Source organism: Triplophysa dalaica, chromosome 7, assembly GCF_015846415.1.
Source record: "Triplophysa dalaica isolate WHDGS20190420 chromosome 7, ASM1584641v1, whole genome shotgun sequence".
Lineage (NCBI taxonomy): Eukaryota > Metazoa > Chordata > Actinopteri > Cypriniformes > Nemacheilidae > Triplophysa > Triplophysa dalaica.
The window spans coordinates 20,245,600-20,263,902 of NC_079548.1; the positions used below are offsets into that span (position 1 = coordinate 20,245,600).

The 18,303-nt window shown below is 36.6% G+C and overlaps 1 protein-coding gene across 2 annotated transcripts in view; it reads right to left on the reverse strand.

Moving 5' to 3' along the window:
* ttyh2l (tweety homolog 2, like) overlaps nt 1-18,303 on the reverse strand; it is a 42,268-nt gene that overhangs the window by 4,061 nt on the left and 19,904 nt on the right. For both annotated transcript variants that reach the window (XM_056752741.1, XM_056752742.1), the window contains exons 5-8: nt 10,911-11,006; nt 8,506-8,578; nt 3,161-3,230; nt 2,808-2,863 (exon numbers count right to left, since the gene is read on the reverse strand). In XM_056752741.1, coding sequence (XP_056608719.1) covers nt 2,808-2,863; nt 3,161-3,230; nt 8,506-8,578; nt 10,911-11,006 — 295 coding nt within the window. The remainder of the gene's footprint in view (nt 1-2,807; nt 2,864-3,160; nt 3,231-8,505; nt 8,579-10,910; nt 11,007-18,303) is intronic.

Consider the following 18,303-nt stretch of genomic DNA (forward strand, 5'->3'; position numbering starts at 1 on the left):
GACCCCTTAGTCTGATCATCCTCATGTGAGGGACCCCCAGACATCTATCTTTTATAAACCCCAAACTTAAACACTGAATATACTATTAAATATATTTAACATTTAAGAACATTGTGTCAATCTAATGTTTATTTACTCATTTTTTAACTTTCATTACACATCGCTTGGGAACACCAGAGCATTGATAGAGAGAGTCGCCGAATCTTCTCTGTTGACTCCATGAACAGTTTTTTCAGTTTAAATAGTTCCCGGAAGTTACTAGTTACGCATGGAGCTGTGACTAAACAGACCAACTGAGGTAAACTTCTAACCAATTTAAAGACATTTAATGAATAAAAAAATAAAACAAATAAAGAGAAAACATAACTTCCTGCAACTATCTGAAGGCTCAATGAATCACGTGACGCTCCAGCGTTTTAGACTTCCGTTGGCAGAACACTCTCTCTCAATGGCTCTGGGAAATGCTTGATTCTGATTGGCCAATTGCGACATTCCAAGGTCTGACATTTCCAGATAACAAATGCTCAAAATTTATAACACATGGTAATCCGGATGCTGCAAATCATTTTGACAGGCACAGTTTAATATTGCACAAAAATGTAAATAAATATATTTTTTAATAACATATATGAGACCCTGGATCACAAAAACAATCTTAAATTGTACGGGAACATTTTTAGTAAAAGACAAAAATACATTGTATGGGTCAAAATTATTGATTTTTCTTTTATGCCAAAAATAATTAGGATATTAAGGAAAGATCCTGTTCCATGAAGATATTTTGTAAATTTCCTACCTTTAATATATAAAAACTTGAATATAAAAAAAAATGTGAGAGGATGGCCTGCCACAGTGCCTCAGATTAACAACTTTAAAGGCAATTTTCTCAATGTTTTGATTTTTTGGCACTCTCAGATTACTGAGTTTTAAACGATGTATCTGAGCCAGATATTTTCATATTCTAGCAACTCATACATCAATATAAATCTTATTTATTCAGCTTTCAGATTATCCAAACATCTTATTATGTGACAGTGTACTGTCTGTGTACTAATATTTAGTAGAAATGCAATGATGTCATTTGATTTATATAATTCAGTTCCATGTAGTCCTGCATAGAATTAAGATGTTAGATTTTTCTTGATTTAAAAATGTGCACATACAGCACTATAATATATGTGTAATTGATAAAAGAATGTACATGTGGTTGATAACAGAAAATGACTTCAGTTTCTTGTTTTACACACTTTGCTTCATATAACCCCTTGCTAATTTCCTTGTAATTTGTAACATCTTATCTTTTTTAATGTTCCAAAAGATATCTGTTTGTATGGCACATTTTTAATCAGCCAAACAAAAAACAAACACGTTTAAGAGTAAGCAGAAAAAGACCTATGAAAGCTTTTCAAATCAAATGTTTACTTTACGTTCTTTTTGTATGTTTTTGACCAGCACACTATGTGTAATGAAGAATTGGTGTAAAAGGTAGAAACTAAAGACTTTCTGTCTGTAAAGATTTTTTTGGTAACCCTATTAAAATCACTGGGTCTTACCTGGCCACCTGTAAATAAATGTTGTGGCTATGCCCCGATTACATTATCTTTTTTATCTGTCCCTGGCATTTAAATGTCCAAACCAAGGGAACAGATGAGGCAGGAGAACAGAACACAGAAAGCTAAACCAAAAGAGAGTATAACCGTGACAAATCCCTTTACATCATTTTACTTCCTAATTCAATTTAAAAGAATATTTTAAAAATTATAATTTTGAAAACATGTTATATTTTAATCCAATTTATTAATTTACTTTTAATAATATTTTTTTATCAAATTATTTTTATAATTTTATATATATTTTTTATTTTAGTAATATTTTTTTTTTTACTGATATTCTCTAGACTTTTCCACATATCCTCATCCCTCTCTTTCAGCCCCCTGGGGGTCTTCGGTCCCCAATTTGAAAACACTGTACATCAGGTTGAAATATACAGATCAGTCTCAATTTAAAAGCTTTTTTTGGTTTATCCTGTTGGTCCAACCAATGCAATTTGCTTTGTTGATACTAATAACTCGGGCATATATCATCTTTAAAACCAAACTGTATGTGAACTGCCAGATTTATCCATCTGACACAATAAATAAAGATCTTAGCTGTACAGTACACCTAAAATGCGTGTATTTATTTTGCAACCTAAACACAATGATGTCATAAACTGTATTTAGCATTTTGCATTGTTATATTCTTGCATCCTTATCATTACATACACAATGTTTGGGTCACCATTGAGAACCGCTGACCTCAAAGATTTCTTAAACAAGACAAAGTTGCGCCATAAGTTGAGGCTTTTCTTATTAAAAGCTCTAGAAAGAGGTCATTCATTCCTGGTGATGATACATATATACGTATTAACATATGGATTAAGAGTTATTAAGGAGAGCTTATATTTTAAAACGTTTAACGGATACATTTGTCTTGTACATCTGCTCCCTGACTTTACCCCTAAAAGATTAACGTGAACAGATCACTGAAAACTGCAGCTTAACCAACCCAGAATAAAGTGAAAAAAACTTTCACGGGAATCCCACAGGCGATGTGAGACAAATCTTATTATCCCAAAACTACAAACAAAAGAGACAGCCTTTGATCAAAGCCTATTCATAATTTCATTAGTCATGCGGATTTTTTACAGTAACGTTTTAATGCCTTTAACACGAGTATTTTCCTCAATTAAAAGTCAAATGATTCTTTAAGCTCCTGTTAATTGCTTGTGTCAGGAATAAGCGTGGAGATGCCGGGGAGTTCTTTACCTGCTGTAAGGGATTGGGAAGAGTCTGGCTGCAGTACAGATAATAGTGCACTATATCTGCAGGGCACATGGAGGAAAAAAATGAAATTCTTACAGTCTGTTCTTGTTTACACAGCAACACTTATTAAGCAAACTGAATGAAGCATTTCGGCAGCGACGGTATTACTCATTTCACACATAAAGAGGTTAGTAAATCATACCGGAGGTCATTTACATGGAATGATTTTCTTAAAGGTACGGTCGCAAAAACAGCATGTCTATTTCTAATGAACATCGTTTCATTTCTAGCAAGAACTTTTCCCTATCTGAATAAAACCATGTCTGTTTCATGCAGAGAACACACACAATACTCACCTGAGCTTAAGGAGTCTTTGGTTTGGTTTACAATGAACTTGTCGGGAGCAACACAGAAATCGCTGGTGACCTAGGACAGATCAAAAATAACTCGCACGAGAAGACAAGAAAAAAGAGGACACACAGAAGTGGATAAATGTGTTTTAATGTTCACACATGGCAGGGTCTCTATAACCCGTGCAGAACGTTCTGCAGACTATATGAAGAGTTCACCCGGAGGGTAATCTTATTGTGAAGATCTGTGGACTGGAAGAACAGACAGAATAAAGCCTTGCCTGGAATACAGACTCAACAAACAAGCCTGGAAATTTGCCCTGCAGTCTCCTTCTGTAACATTTGAAAGATATTTTTTGCACTAACATTTTTTTTTAGAGTTGGTCTTTTAGACTCTGTTTCTGATGGTAAAGAGACAACGTGAATGATGGCAAGATGAGGGGGAGACGAGTGTCGACGTATCTCAGACTCGGGTCATTCATTGTCCGAGATGACAGTGATTCTTTGCACGTAGGACAACCTTGTTGCTCATCCAATTAGACTTTATGGTTTTCTTAAGATTTGTACTCATGATAGGACTGTGTGTGTTTGACTGAAATGATGTTATGGGACCGGTGTAGAATCCAGGGGCACCGTTCCTTTTGCCAAAGATTGCAGCCACTCAATAAACATTGAAAATGCAAAAGAATTAGTGCTGTCAATCGATTAAAAAACGTATCCGATTGATCAACACATTTTTTCTGCGATCAATCACCATTAATTGCACAAAACATAATTTTTTTGAAATATACTTTTACATTCTGATAATTTCACATTTAATCTCCAAATTAATATAGAAACAACAGATTTCTTTAACAGCATCATTTTATGAATGAAAGCCAACAATCTTATATTAGTACCGAAACTGATGTCTCCATTAAATTGATTATTTTTCTATATTTTAACATTAATTATAGCCGTTCAACACTGAAGTACAGTATAATTGAGAGCTATCATGTCTAACAGGTAGGAAATATACAGAAATTTAATTCATTTTCAAAAAAGTTCTCAAACACTTTAGAGTCTTACTAATACATAATTATAGGTACAAAACTTTATTTCCTCTTTTCTTTTGTTCTTTTATTAGCATTGGTGACAGGAGTCACAGCAGCAGGTTTAAGAATGCGGATGCTTTAAGAGCTGTTTCTTTATGCAGATCTGACGCCTCTCGCATTTTCACATCTCTGCATTTCATTAGGATTTTATTTAACTCGTTGAAGTCTGTGCTTACGAAAATGCTCGACAAAACGGGATTCTGTAATGATCTTGTGTGGTTTTGTTCATTCAAGCATGAAAGAGAACTTAAAACTGGTGATGTGCTGTCTGACAGAGATTCACTGATACAGCCTTTAGCCCGTGACTGTATACACCAGATGGGACCGCTGTCATGGTGAGTTGTACACTGAACGCATCAAAGCAACTGTTTCAAATCACATCTTAAATAGTTTAACCTTAAAGAATTTTACATGAATAATAGCATGATTATACAATGTATTGCTAGACAAAGGATGACAAAATATAAATATTTGAACGTGTTAATCTGAAGAAAAGAACGTGTTAACGTTGATAGCATTAAAGGGGTGCTTCAATGATGTCCGGGGGATATATCGCTGGATTTGGAGATCGTTTGAAACTGATATATGGAACCGTCCCAGCGCTAAAAGATGCCGGACATGAACTGCATGCGGTGAGTGAAACTGATGTCTGTGTTTTGTTGGCGATGTGCTTTAGTTCAGTCTACCCCTCCCCCCGCACCCACTGTATGATTTCGGAAGTAATCATACAGCTGTATCTATCTTTCATAAATGTGATCAAACTAAATAATCTTCGAAGATACGACGTTTGCAATAATACTCTATAGGGACTCAAGATTATGAGATTGGCAGAAATCCTGTGTTACGGCCGGTTTAAAAATATATTATTGAATTATACAATTCAGCAACTGATGGGTTCTGCAATATATTGAATATTATAAATAATCAAGGTACTTGTTCCGAAGATGTACATTTACAGCATATATCTAAAATGACACCAATAGGCAATTTTAATTGGGGGAAAAATCCTAATTTTAATTATTCTAAAGCAAAAGTAAAGAAATCAAGATTTGGAAAAATATCTGATATAGCATACATTTTTTGCTCTACTGTCAAGCCCTATAATACAGAAATAATGTTGGAATTGTTACTCAATAAATGTAATAAAGTACTTATCATTTCGCAGACATTTTAAATATAATTTTTTTATCAGACTTTAGAAAAATGACTTCGCTTTATTCTTAAGCATTTATAATACTTTTCACCCCACCACACTACATTTCATAAAATAAATTCACTTTTTAATACAGAAGTAAATTAGAATTGAATACTTTCTTCACAAAGTGATTTTATTTTACTACACACTTAAAAATAAAGGTGCTTCAAAGGTTCTTCTCAGCGATGCCATGGAAGAACTATTTTTGGTTCTTTAAAGAACCATTCAGTCAAAGGCTCTTTAAAGAACATTTCTTTCTTACATTTTTAAAATCCGAAGAACCGTTTTTCACCACAAAGAACCTTTTGTGAAACAAAAAGGTTCTTCAGATGTTACAGGTTCTTTATGGAAACAAAAGGTTCTTCCTTTTTTTTAGACTGTACAAGTATTAAGTATTACATTTTGAAATGTACTTAAGCACTGTATTAAAGGTTAAAAAACATTTAAAAAAATAAGAAATGTATTTGAGTAAAATATATGATATATGCATTATAATGCAGTGCAGTTATTCTTTTTCAAAAGTAAAAACAATGAAATATATTTACTTGAGTAAAAGTACAAATATTTAAGCTCTATACAATACTGAATTTAATACTTTCTGAAATGATTCAAGAGTACACAGCACATATTTAACCCAACAATAAACATTCTCTTGACTAACAAGCATGTGAAGGACAGGTGTAAGTATCACACCTAACTGTTGTTGTTTCCACTGGTTCTTGTTATCAGTAACAGAAAGAATGGATGTGGTGGAACACTGCACATATAATCCAGTATACTGTGGGCGACTGACCTCTCCTCTGACCCTTCATTGAGCAGTCTTAAGCTCTCTTCCACACAGACGTCCTGACTTTAATCACTGTAAGACTCATGCTTGAGTGCACGTCTACCTGACATCCTCAAAGGCTGGAGATAGTAACGTTCAGTAATTGAGCCGATTCATTGATACTGTGTGACAGGAGCATTGTGGAGGTATGTCACACAGCACTGAATGCCTGACACAGCAACTCACTAAATGCTGTCTATAGTCTGCTTTAACTTATTTTCTTAATTATTTGTTAAATGTAATCATTTGCATCTGCTTCGCAACAGTTTTCGCACCCCGATAATCTGCTAGAGTGAGACAACATCATGCAAGGGATGTCTCCTGGAAACTAAGTGCACATGTTTTAGAATGTGTATATGTAACGTTGATCAGAGTTCAATATTCACTCCCCACTTCTAGAGCAAAGTACAGCAAAATGAGCAGACTATTTAGAATTTTAAAATGTTAAACAAGCATCAGGCCTTCTGTATGACCTCTTACATATACAGATTTAAAAAAAAAAGAAAAACAATAAAAAGACCTGTAATCTATATTAAGAATAACATCTTAGGGTATTTAACTGGTGCCCCAGCAGCTGGAAAAATACAGTTTTTTACAGGATCTTTATTTTTTAAATACAGTTAAAACGTCAAATTACAGAAAAAGACAGAAAATTTACAAGAAAACATGAAAAACGTAAATTTAGATGAAATATTTTTAATGGTACTTTCCTGGCGCCCCAGCTGCTGGAAAATTACTTTTTTTACAGGATCTTTTATATTTGAATTACCTAAAAATGTCAAATTACAGAAAATGATTTTATATTTACAAGAAAACATGAAAATGGTTATCATTACTAGCGCCCACAGCTGCAGGAAAATTATAGTTTTTTATAGTGTATATGATAAAAAAGGCTTACAAAATTATGCCGAAGGGTTCATATTGCTGTCTAAATCATTTGTAAAATCATGACTTATCGCCACATTCTTTAGGCCATGGGTTTAAGCCATAAACATACTTTAAGAATTAGGGGTGAAGTCGATCGTGATGAATTCTTATAGCAACCGTTGTAAACACGACAGCTTACTTCTTAGATCAGACTCCCAGAAATCCTGTGAAATTCAACCAACCAGGTGACGACTCCGAACGTGCTAAAGTGTTTCCAGATAAGTGTGCCTTATGCATCAGACGTTTAGCCAACGGTCCATGGGTCTAAGACTACGATATAGGCTATGTGGCCTTCTAAGACCTGGAAGACTAATAACAAGGGTTTGAGTCTGACCTCAGATAAGTGCATCACTAGATCTCATTTCACACTCCTCCTGAACGTAGCACTTAACTTCATATGCGAACTTCAGACAGTTACAGAGCTTCTTACTTGACCCACAAATAAGAGGTTTCTATCATTATGCAGCCTGAGAGACAAGAGAAAGACGAGACAGACTGTCTTGTTTGTTCAGCGTTTCAGGTATATTAATGGCCGTCCAAGTATATTTGGCATCACTTTAAGTAATTTTTTATCCATCCATGATAATGACCGTATCTGTGATCGATGAACTAGCAGATAAACAGCGCTCCCACATCACACATATGCAAATTAGTTTGTGACGTCAAAAGTGCCATAAATCTGTCAAAATCCTATTGGAATTATTTTTGTTACTGACACTAAAAACAAGACATCCAAATAAGAAAAGAAAAAACTAAAAAGGGAATATCAAGATTACAATTTAAATATATACAAATTAAGGGCTGTGTCTGACGCACAGAGAACAGTTGTTGGAGTAGTTCACTTTCAAAATACATTTTCATGATATTCAACTCACCCCCATGTCATCCATGATGTTTATGTATTTGTTTCTTAAGTCGAAAAGAATGAAGGTTTTTGATGAAAACATTAAATGGACTCCAAACGATCGGACTCTAATCAAAAACCTTCATTTCTTTTCGACTAAGGAAACAAACACATAAACATCTTGGATGACATGGGGGTGAGTATATTATCATGGACATTTATTTTGAATGCGAACTACACCTTTAAGCCAGTAAAAGTGAGCAGGACTTAGTAATGACCTTTGGAAACCACGAAACTCAGTTACTAAACTCTAAACTCTTACCAGATCCCACTCCACTCTGACATACAAACCACAGTCACATTCTTGTGTTAAAATACTCTCTAGCATCCAGGATGTGTGTGAAGTGAATGTTGTTATTGACCTTCAAGGATCGTAAGTCAGTGTAACAAAATACATTAACTCACCACAGCAGTAGAAGTACCCACTCCTAATGATACCCAGCTCAAGATCAGGGTCAAAACCCCAAACACCATGATCCTGAAATAATAGACAGAGAATAACAGAAAGAGATGTAATGTGAAAATATGTGAGCAGACACTACCTGTTGCAAGTTCACACACACTTAACTGAATTGATGTTTTTTAAAATCATGATCGAAAGTTGTTTTCTAGTCAAAGCATAGCTACTTTAAAGAATATATATTTTTTGGATTTAACACCATTTGATCCCTAAAAATTTCTCAAATGTACATGAGAGAAATAACTGGAAATTAGGGGGTTAAAACATGAATACGCCTAAGACTTTTGCACAGTACAGTTGGTTTGTGTTTCATATAGTTTATATCATACTTGTAATTCTTTGGTGTTGAACTAATAAATAAGGTGCACTCAGACTGTTACCTGGTCTATACATACATTTCATGATTATGCCCATTAAATAAACACACTGTAAGCTGCCAAAACATCTGTGAAAGGAGATCATCTGAAAATCACTGTGCTCTTCCTCAAACATTTGTGAATGAATGTTTGATGAACATTTTACAATGAGCAAATGTCACAATAAACATCACAGAAACATCTCTTAAATGTATTTTACCATCTGACCTTCTGCAAATGCTATGATAGTAAATCGCGGCAAAAAAATACAATAATTATTGTAAAACTGTGTTGTTTTTTAACGACATGATGTCGATAAAATGTTATTGTTTGACCTCAACAGAGGAATTGTGCCGCTTTGACATATAGATAGGGTGACATATAGACAGGGTGTTAATAATACCTTCCTTAAATTTTGTCCCTAAGTTCAGTTTTATTCTTGAGTTAAAGTGTATCCAATCTTTGTGTATTTACATATAGAAGGTGAATTTCATCTTAAATGATTTATGTACAAAAAACCTAAAAAATTAAAAAAATATTTATAGATTTTTTAATTATATCAATTTTATTTAGTTATTTTGTTCAAAATATTGTGATACTATTGAATTGTGAACCCAGTATTGTCTTTAATTATGAGCAATTGTATCATGACTGTGTGTTCCCACCAAACGCGAATGAAGCATTAAGCGCGAGTGATTTACATGTCAATTCAAAGACTCGATAGGACATCCTGCAAACCTCACGACCATCTCGCGAGTTGAAAAATCTGAACTTTGGCGAATATTCACGCAACCTTTACCCATCAGGAGCCTGCTTTAGTAGTGACGTGATTATAACGTAGCAAGCGTAGGCAGAAATCCAAAACAACAATGAAGGACAAAAGCGAATTTCATGCGCAAATAAAGCGAGTGAACTGAAAATGTTCAAGCGTCCAATTACGCACCAATAGCGCGATTTATTTGCTCAAGCTGCGTTTGGTGGGAATGTTCTATTACACCCTTAGCTGATAACCAAATGCAAAAAAAAACACTTCCTATACAATGATGTTCTTGAATTTAAGAAAAGTAAACATAAAACATACAAACAAACAATTGTGTGCCTCGAGAGCACACGTATGATCATGTGACTATATAAGGAAGCAGAAGGAGTTGAATGGGCTAACGGCTCCCTGGTGGCCGAAAAAGGAGCCAAGGTTTCCTGACAGAGCCTCTCTCGTCTGTGGAAGTCTTAAAAGCTCCAATAAAAGGATTGAAAGCACGTAATAATTAGTTAAGGGTGCACACATGCTCGCACAGGCAGAGGGATCAATACACATTAGCCAGATAAGTGGGGATAGAGCTGGAGGATCTTCCAATAAGGGAAAAGAATAAACGGAAAGAGAGACAGAGGCCTGTGAAATGATTAAGAGAGGAAAGAAAATGCAGGACCTGACGGTGACTGGCTAACCACAGCGCTTGATGCACTCAAGTCATTTCACAGGGGTCTGTTTATGTTAGTGCCTGCATAACTTTACAGCGCATCCGGTTGGAGTTTAAAACGGCGGGAATAAACAACTCCAAGATACAAAAATCAACGTTACGACAGTGCTGCCTGCAACACTAACAATAAACAACCAGAGAATAAGGTTGAATGGAGCAGAAATTCACTTGCAACCTTTTGCGCCAGGTGACCTCTAGAGACTGATTCACATGAATATTGATGAAGCTGAAATGGTTTAGTACAAATTTGGGACTGTTCTTAAAAGGAATTCCCATGAGTCTCTGCTGCATGAAAACATTCTGCTGTGATCCTGAAGGTGCATGCATAACCCCACTTGAAGAGTCAAGTGTGGATGTGGGGCCCAAACACAAATATATACACTACGACATAAATATATTGCATTCGATCTCCACGTTTACAAACACAGGGAAAATGGGTCAAAATATCTCATAGTTGAGTGTGAAGGAAACCCTCAAACCACGTGTTTAAAGCAAAGTTATTGTGTGATCACTTACCCTGCAAGGAGCAATCGAGACTGCTTTGCCAATCCCAGGCATGTTATAAGACAGATGAGCAGGTCCAAAATCAGCAGCAGAAGATACGCTAACCATCTAAAAGAAACAGAGCAAAATTATATTTGGTTATTATGCAGCTATTCGGTTCAATATATACAGTACCTGTGTAGTGCTTTTCTGCACTCTTTGGTAGCCATTTGTACCCCAGATGTCCACTCTTATAAAAATAAATGTGCGTCACGATGCCAAAAAATACATTTGTTGTCTAGATGGTTACATAAAGAACCCACATCCGAAGAACCTTTTGGTTTCACCAAAGGTTCTTTGCGGTGAAAAGGTATTCATCAGATTCTATAAAGATACTAAAGAGATGGTTCTTTAAAGAACCTTTGACTGAATGCTTCTTTGTAAAACCAACTATGGTTCTACTGCTTTGGCGTGAAGAACCCTTTAAGCACTTTCATTTTAAAGAGTGTAGAAGAATCATTTCTGGTTCCAAAGAGAACCATTCGGTCAAAGGTTCTTTAAAGAACCATCCCTTTCTTACCTTTTTATAACCCAAATAACCTTTTTTACCAAAAAGAAACATGGTTTAGGTTCATAATTGAACCATTAAGACAAAAAAGGTTTTTTGATGGCATCGTGAAGCACCTTTATGTTAAAGACCTTGGCATTATATTAGAAAGCAACCTGTCGTATAAAAATCACATCTCAAATATGACAAAAACAGCCTTCTTCCACCTTAGAAATGTTGCCAAATTAAGAAATATTTTATGTGTTGCTGACGCAGAAAAGCTTATTCATGCATTTGTGACCTCACGGCTTGACTATTGTAATGCACTACTTAGTGGTTGTCCTGTATCATCGATAAACAAACTACAATTAGTCTAGAATGCAGCTGCCAGAGTTCTTACCAGGTCAAGAAAATATGATCACATAACCCCAGTTTTATCATCGCTTCACTGGCTACCCATTAAGTATCGTATTGATTTTAAAATTCTTTTAATTACTTACAAAGCCTTAAACAGTTAAGCCCCAACTTACTTAACTGAGCTTCTATCACATTACAACCCCTCACGCTCTCTAAGATCTCAAAACTTAGGACTTTTGACAACACCTAGAATAACAAAATCCACCAAAGGGGGACGAGCTTTCTCATACGTAGCACATAAACTCTGGAATAGCCTTCCTGATACTATTCGAGGGTCAGACACACTCTCCCAATTTAAATCTAGATTAAAGACACATCTTTTCAGCCAAGCTTTCACTTAATGCATAGTTAATGAACAGCAGCTAGCTAATTATTCTCTTTCTGCCTCCACCTCGGGATGCCCATCCTGAGGTAGGGAGAAATTTCCACCAGGTCCAGATGATCTACATATGCCCATCCCCACCTAGAGATTAGGCCAGCTTCAGACTGACTGACCATCCCAGCTCTATCTTAGGCAATTCCACCATCACCCAAGAGAAATACGACCATCGGACCATCCCAGCTCAGACAACTACATCCCCAACCAAGAGCAAAGACGGACTACTTGTCACATTAATGCTGAAGATACAATACTTGGTATTTAATGCTAAACTTACATCACATGTCAGTAGTTTGAAGTTATAGCTAAATACGATGGCCCTGATTGGAGGTTCCTGGGTGGGTGTTTGTGGGGAGGCTCGTTTGTTGTGGTTGGGGGATTCATTTGCTGGGGCTGTGTGGGTCCGGTCTGGTCTTGTTTTGTGGTCGATGTCGGACAACAGAGGGATAAAGTTACAACATGCCATTACTATTTTCTCTGGTTGTTCCTCTGTTTTCTGGTGTCGATCGTGGAGTGGGACCGGGTTGAACCTGCACGATTTTCGGCGAGTGGGACTTTCTGGGTTGCGGATGGTTGGCTCTCCCTCTTCCTCGTTTATATTTGCTCGGTGGCTTTTGGTCGGGGTCACTGAGTGCAGCTTGTCAGGGTTCCGTCCTTCCTGTTTCGGGCGTCATGCCTTGTGGACGGGACCGTGACAGTACCATGTCTTGTATGTATGTATGTTTGGTTATTTGTGGAGACACGCGGCTGTGTGTTTTGATAATTCACTGCGTGTCCTCCCGTCCGTGTAGCTCCGCCCCTTGTTTCTCTGTTAGTCTCCCATTAGTGTTTTATCTCCGTCACCTGTCTCCCTTTAATGTTTAGTCTTGTTACGCCTCCTGTCTCATTATTCCTCGTTAGTATTCCCTCTTAAACCCTGTCTTTCCCGAGTCCGGGGTCGGTTCGTTGTTTATTTGTTCGTAAGTTTTATGCTTGTATGTTTTAGGTTTGTTCTGGTTCATGCTGTGATTTACCTGTGCGCACTGGATTATTTTTCCCCGCCTTTTCGTGTGGGAATGTTCGTGTATTCTTTGTGTGATATTGTTTGTTTGCTCCTGTTATTTTTACCCCCTCGTGGGTTTTGTTTTCACTATTTTTGTTAATCAAATATTTTTTACTCGCTGTACTGCATCTGGGTCCTGTTTCCCTACCACACCCTTTATTGTGACAGCAGCTATTACACGTCAGAGGGGATCTGGCCCTCCCAGCTGAGCTGGCCCTCCCAGCTGAGCCTGGTTTCTCCCGAATTTTTTTTTCTCCATTAATCAATCATTGGAGTTTGGGTTCCTCGCCACAGCAGGGCAGGGCAGTGTTGGCCTGCTCACCGGGAGACTGCATTCATTTATTAATTAGATATTATTTATTAGAATGATCTTGCTTGTTCTATAAACACCATGCACTGTGCTGTGTTTTACCTTTTCTGTTTTTCCTGTTTGCCCCTGTAAAGCTGCCTTGGAATAATGCACATTGTGAAAAGCTCTATATAAATAAACTTGAATTAAATTAAATTATAATTGTAATGGGTCTAAAACGATGTCATTGACACAACATGGGGTGTTACCATAAACATCAATCAACAAAATCAATGACTGATTGTAGAATTAATGTTGGAAATGCACCAACGAAATATGTTCACAAATACATCTTAATTAATAATGGACATCTATGTCATGGACTATGACAAAAACACTCGGTTTCCAGAATTTTGTATTGTAATTAATATCCAGAATAATCTGACTAGAATTTGTATGTATTTTATGTATGTATTAAAGAGTACATAACAAAAGATCATGAAAATTACATTTCATGCAGAGTGTGATGTTACCGTGTGTGATTTTAAGCAGTCTGCCAGGTTTTAAATCGAAGGTGAATGAATAACAAAGTTATTGGCTTTGTAAAAAGAGGTTGACTCTGAATCACACAAACAAGTTTGTCCCTACTCCGATTCGTGAACCGCCGCAGATTTTCGTCACTACATATAGTCCCAGCCTACGTTTTGTTGGGACTGCCCGCGAAAACTTCACTCTTCTCCCCCAACCACTATAGCTTGTGAGCCTCATTCGCAGTAGAATAATCACAGCACACTAGACCATCTGACCAATCACATCAGACCAGACCATCTGACCAATCACAGCAGACTAGACCATCTGACCAATCACAGCAGACTAGACCATCTGACCAATCACATCAAACCAGACCATCTGACCAATCACAGCAGACTAGACCATCTGACCAATCACATCAAACCAGACCATCTGACCAATCACAGCAGACTAGACCATCTGACCAATCACAGCAGACTAGACCATCTGACCAATCACAGCACACTAGACCATCTGACCAATCACAGCAGACTAGACCATCTGACCAATCACAGCAGACTAGACCATCTGACCAATCACAGCAGACTAGACCATCTGACCAATCACATCAGATTAGACTAGCGGAAAAGGAGGGGAGGGGATTAGACAGATGAATTACGGAACGAATCATTTGAGAGTTAGTCAAGAAGTAATGTAAGAACTACCTAGAACTTCCACTAAGAACTTCCACTACCTATTATAACAAAATAATAGTGTTTTTACACCTTCTATGTACATACACTTGATGTTGGACACTCCATAAACCAAAGTAGGACCTTAAAAATCCCTAGTTATGTGCTCTTTAAATGATAAAAAAAAACACATTCCCTCTCCAAACCACGTTGGGTACAAAAGAAGATTGTGCCAAAACATACAAATGATGTCCTTTTATTTGTTATTTGACATTTCATGTCTTAAGCGCACAAGTTCGTTATTTTAAATGTAGACATATCGAGATGGACTAGAGAAAGCGCCGCAGCTCGCGATTTCCGCGTTTTCAGACGCGACATGTGAATCGCCCCTTATGCTGCTTTATGGTTGAATTAAAATCTTGATGAAAGTCTTATTGATAGTATTGTTGATAGTGCACGCTGTCAGCGGGTCTCTAAGTATGACTTAAAGTGGGTGTTTTACAGCACTAATCTTTCTTCCATCAGCTGTTGTGTGTTCTCTGTCCACACGCTTAATAATTCAAAAGGGCAAATTCACAGACATAAGAATTTCATGAGCTACGGCCTACAACCTGCTCAAAAATCCACACATCTGACTTCCAGTAAAACAAGAATGATGTCATGTAATGTTTTCAAACTCGTGTTACAGTAGATCCGAGTGTTACAACCACAATGAAAAGCAAGTGTTGTTCTGTGTGAAAGAAGGATCGTTCGGTCTGCATTGGCATTGCAGTGGTTTCAGTACTGCATGGATTGGAGCCCTATTGGAATGGCAGGCAAATACTACCGCAATCCCATCAGTAATCCTACACCACGTGGACTTCAATATGACCAGGCAGAGAACGGCGAGAGAGTGCAGGGGAGAGAGGGAAATATATGGAGACAAAGGTGTATGAGAAACCATAAACTAGACGATTAGATTATCTTGTGAGTAATGATGGTAGAGAAGTTGCACCGTTGCTGCTCCAGTGCTTTAGCTGCTTGAAACACTAGATGCCCGTCGATACGTGCAGTGTAAGTTCATAACGCACAGGCCAAGAAATGGAAATGCAATCTTCTTGGAGGCGATACAAGTCAATTTAGCAAGACTAACATTATCAAGTGCATAAGCAGCCTATCGTCCAGATAACATCAAGTAGGATTGCTGGTAAAAATCAACAGAAGTCGGTCAGAACTGCTAGTTTTATGTCGTAGAATCAGAATTGTCGCAAATAAGCAAACACATACGAACTGCCTTGCTGGAATATAACCCTCTTCTGTCAGAGATCTGCACCTTGAATGCTTAAAATCTTCGAGTATGTTTACACGATGAAAAATGGAAAAGTTTTTCCTTTGCATTTTTGAACAGTTTCATGTACACAAAACAGCGTTAACAAAACGATCTGCGTTTACATGGATCTGGGAAAACGAGAAAAAGGCTTTATTATGCAAGCCAGGCCAGAGGAGGGCGATGTTGAACTATAAAGTGATTGCACACATACGCATACCCATTTTTAAGCTAAAAGCGCTTTAAATACACTTTGTCTGCGTGTACATGCGTTATAGTTTGTGTATATAAATAGTAATTACGTCTCTGCTGGTGGTAAGTATCTCGATTCCAAGTAGTATCAGGATGTTGTGCCATGTTGATAATTCAAATCGATACAAAAAAAAACTGATTTAGATGTAACATTTTGTATTTACTATAGTAAACTGTATTATACTTTGCACTAGAATATGTTGTTGTGTTAACTGTAGTATACTTAAATATTTACTAGGGTAAGACTCAAACACCAGTATCTATGAGTTTTATTAGATTACTGTAGTAAATAAATACTAAAGTACACTCGATCCGTTTCACATGGGAACTATTTCAAATGTGGGTCAAATTTCATTGATACAGCAGTCTTTCTAAAGGGAAATATCAGCAGGTGGCGTCAATTTTCCACTGAGTTAGTGAATCATTTAACCAACTCGTTTAAAAGGCTAATTTGAATCATTATCTCGTTGGAGTTATTCAATCACACATTCAATTTAGGAGATAAACACAGCAAAAAGGCAGATTTAAGTGTTCATATGAATACTAATACCGTAGTTAATGTTGCACATATGCAACATTAACTACGGTACTACCGTTTCAAAAATAGAGAGGCATCGCAGTTATTTTGAAGGTTAAGCATCCCGATGCTACCGTAGCACCGGTACACCATGGAACCCTATAATGCCGTCGTTTTCAAAAACTTGCCCTTTAAGGGTCGTGTAAATGAATACCCAAAACGCAAAAACGTTATTAGTTTAAAATGGTCTTATGTAATGGCCTCTTAAAGTGATAGTTCACCCAAAAAAGAAAAGTCTGTCATCCTTTACTCACCCTCTTATCATTTCAAACCTGCATGACTTTCTTTCTTATGTGGAACAAAAAAGAAGATATTTTGAAAAAAGGTTGGTAACCAAACAGCACTGACCCCCATTGACTTCTTTTATTAGGACACAAAACCACTGCTAGTGAATGGGGGGCACTAAACATTCTTCAAAATATCTTCAGGGTAAGGAAATTATGATAGAATTTATATTTCTATATTCACTTTAACATTTTTATTATTTAGGGAGCAGATCTCTGACTTTTCGGAGCATAAAGTTAATTTTTTATGAATTGTATTTTAATTCGTATCTACACAATACTCATTATTTTGCCGTGCTTTTAAATTCTTAAAATTTAGAAGTTATTTAAAGGAACAGTACACCCTAAAATTACATTTCTGTAGCCGTTTTGATTGAGAACAGCGATCATTTTGTTTAAATTCATCAAACCTGACTAAATCAGCTAAATATATTAATCGTTTTTCCACAAAGATGTGACAAATTTTGTGTCATGATAACTGTACATGTAGAATTGCAGCTGTGCGGATTACTTTTATGATGGATATTTCTGCTTACTGGGTATCTATTCACTTGCATTACAAAGTCAGGAACAGCCAGGATTTTAATTATTATTACTCCAAATGTCCAAATCATGTACACCTAGGACGTCATGGGGGTGAGTAAATTATACCCAACACGTCATTCTAAGGTGAACTGTTCCTTTAATGTAGTAAAAGACCAATATAAAGCTGTGGATTAAAAAAATAATAATAAAAGGAATTGTTCATCTGTCATCATTTATTCCCCTCATGTCGTTCAAAACCTGTATATGACTCTTTCCTCTGTGGGACACAAAAGAAGATATTTTGAGAAATGTCTCAGTGGTTTTGTGTCCCTACAATGAAAGTCAATGGGCTCCAATTGTGTTTGGTTCCCAGCATTCTTCAAAATGTCTTATTTTGTGTTCTGCAGAAGAAAGAAGGTCATACAAGTTTGAAATAACATGAATGTTAGTAAATAATGTAACGATTTTCAGTTTTGGGTGAACTAATCCTTTAAGATTGTTTTAAAGTTACAGGTTGCTAACTAAGCACGTAATCCCCAATGTTCATTCTGTTTCATCAGTTTTTTCTCATTTATAGCAACTACATTTGTGTTATACTACACACAT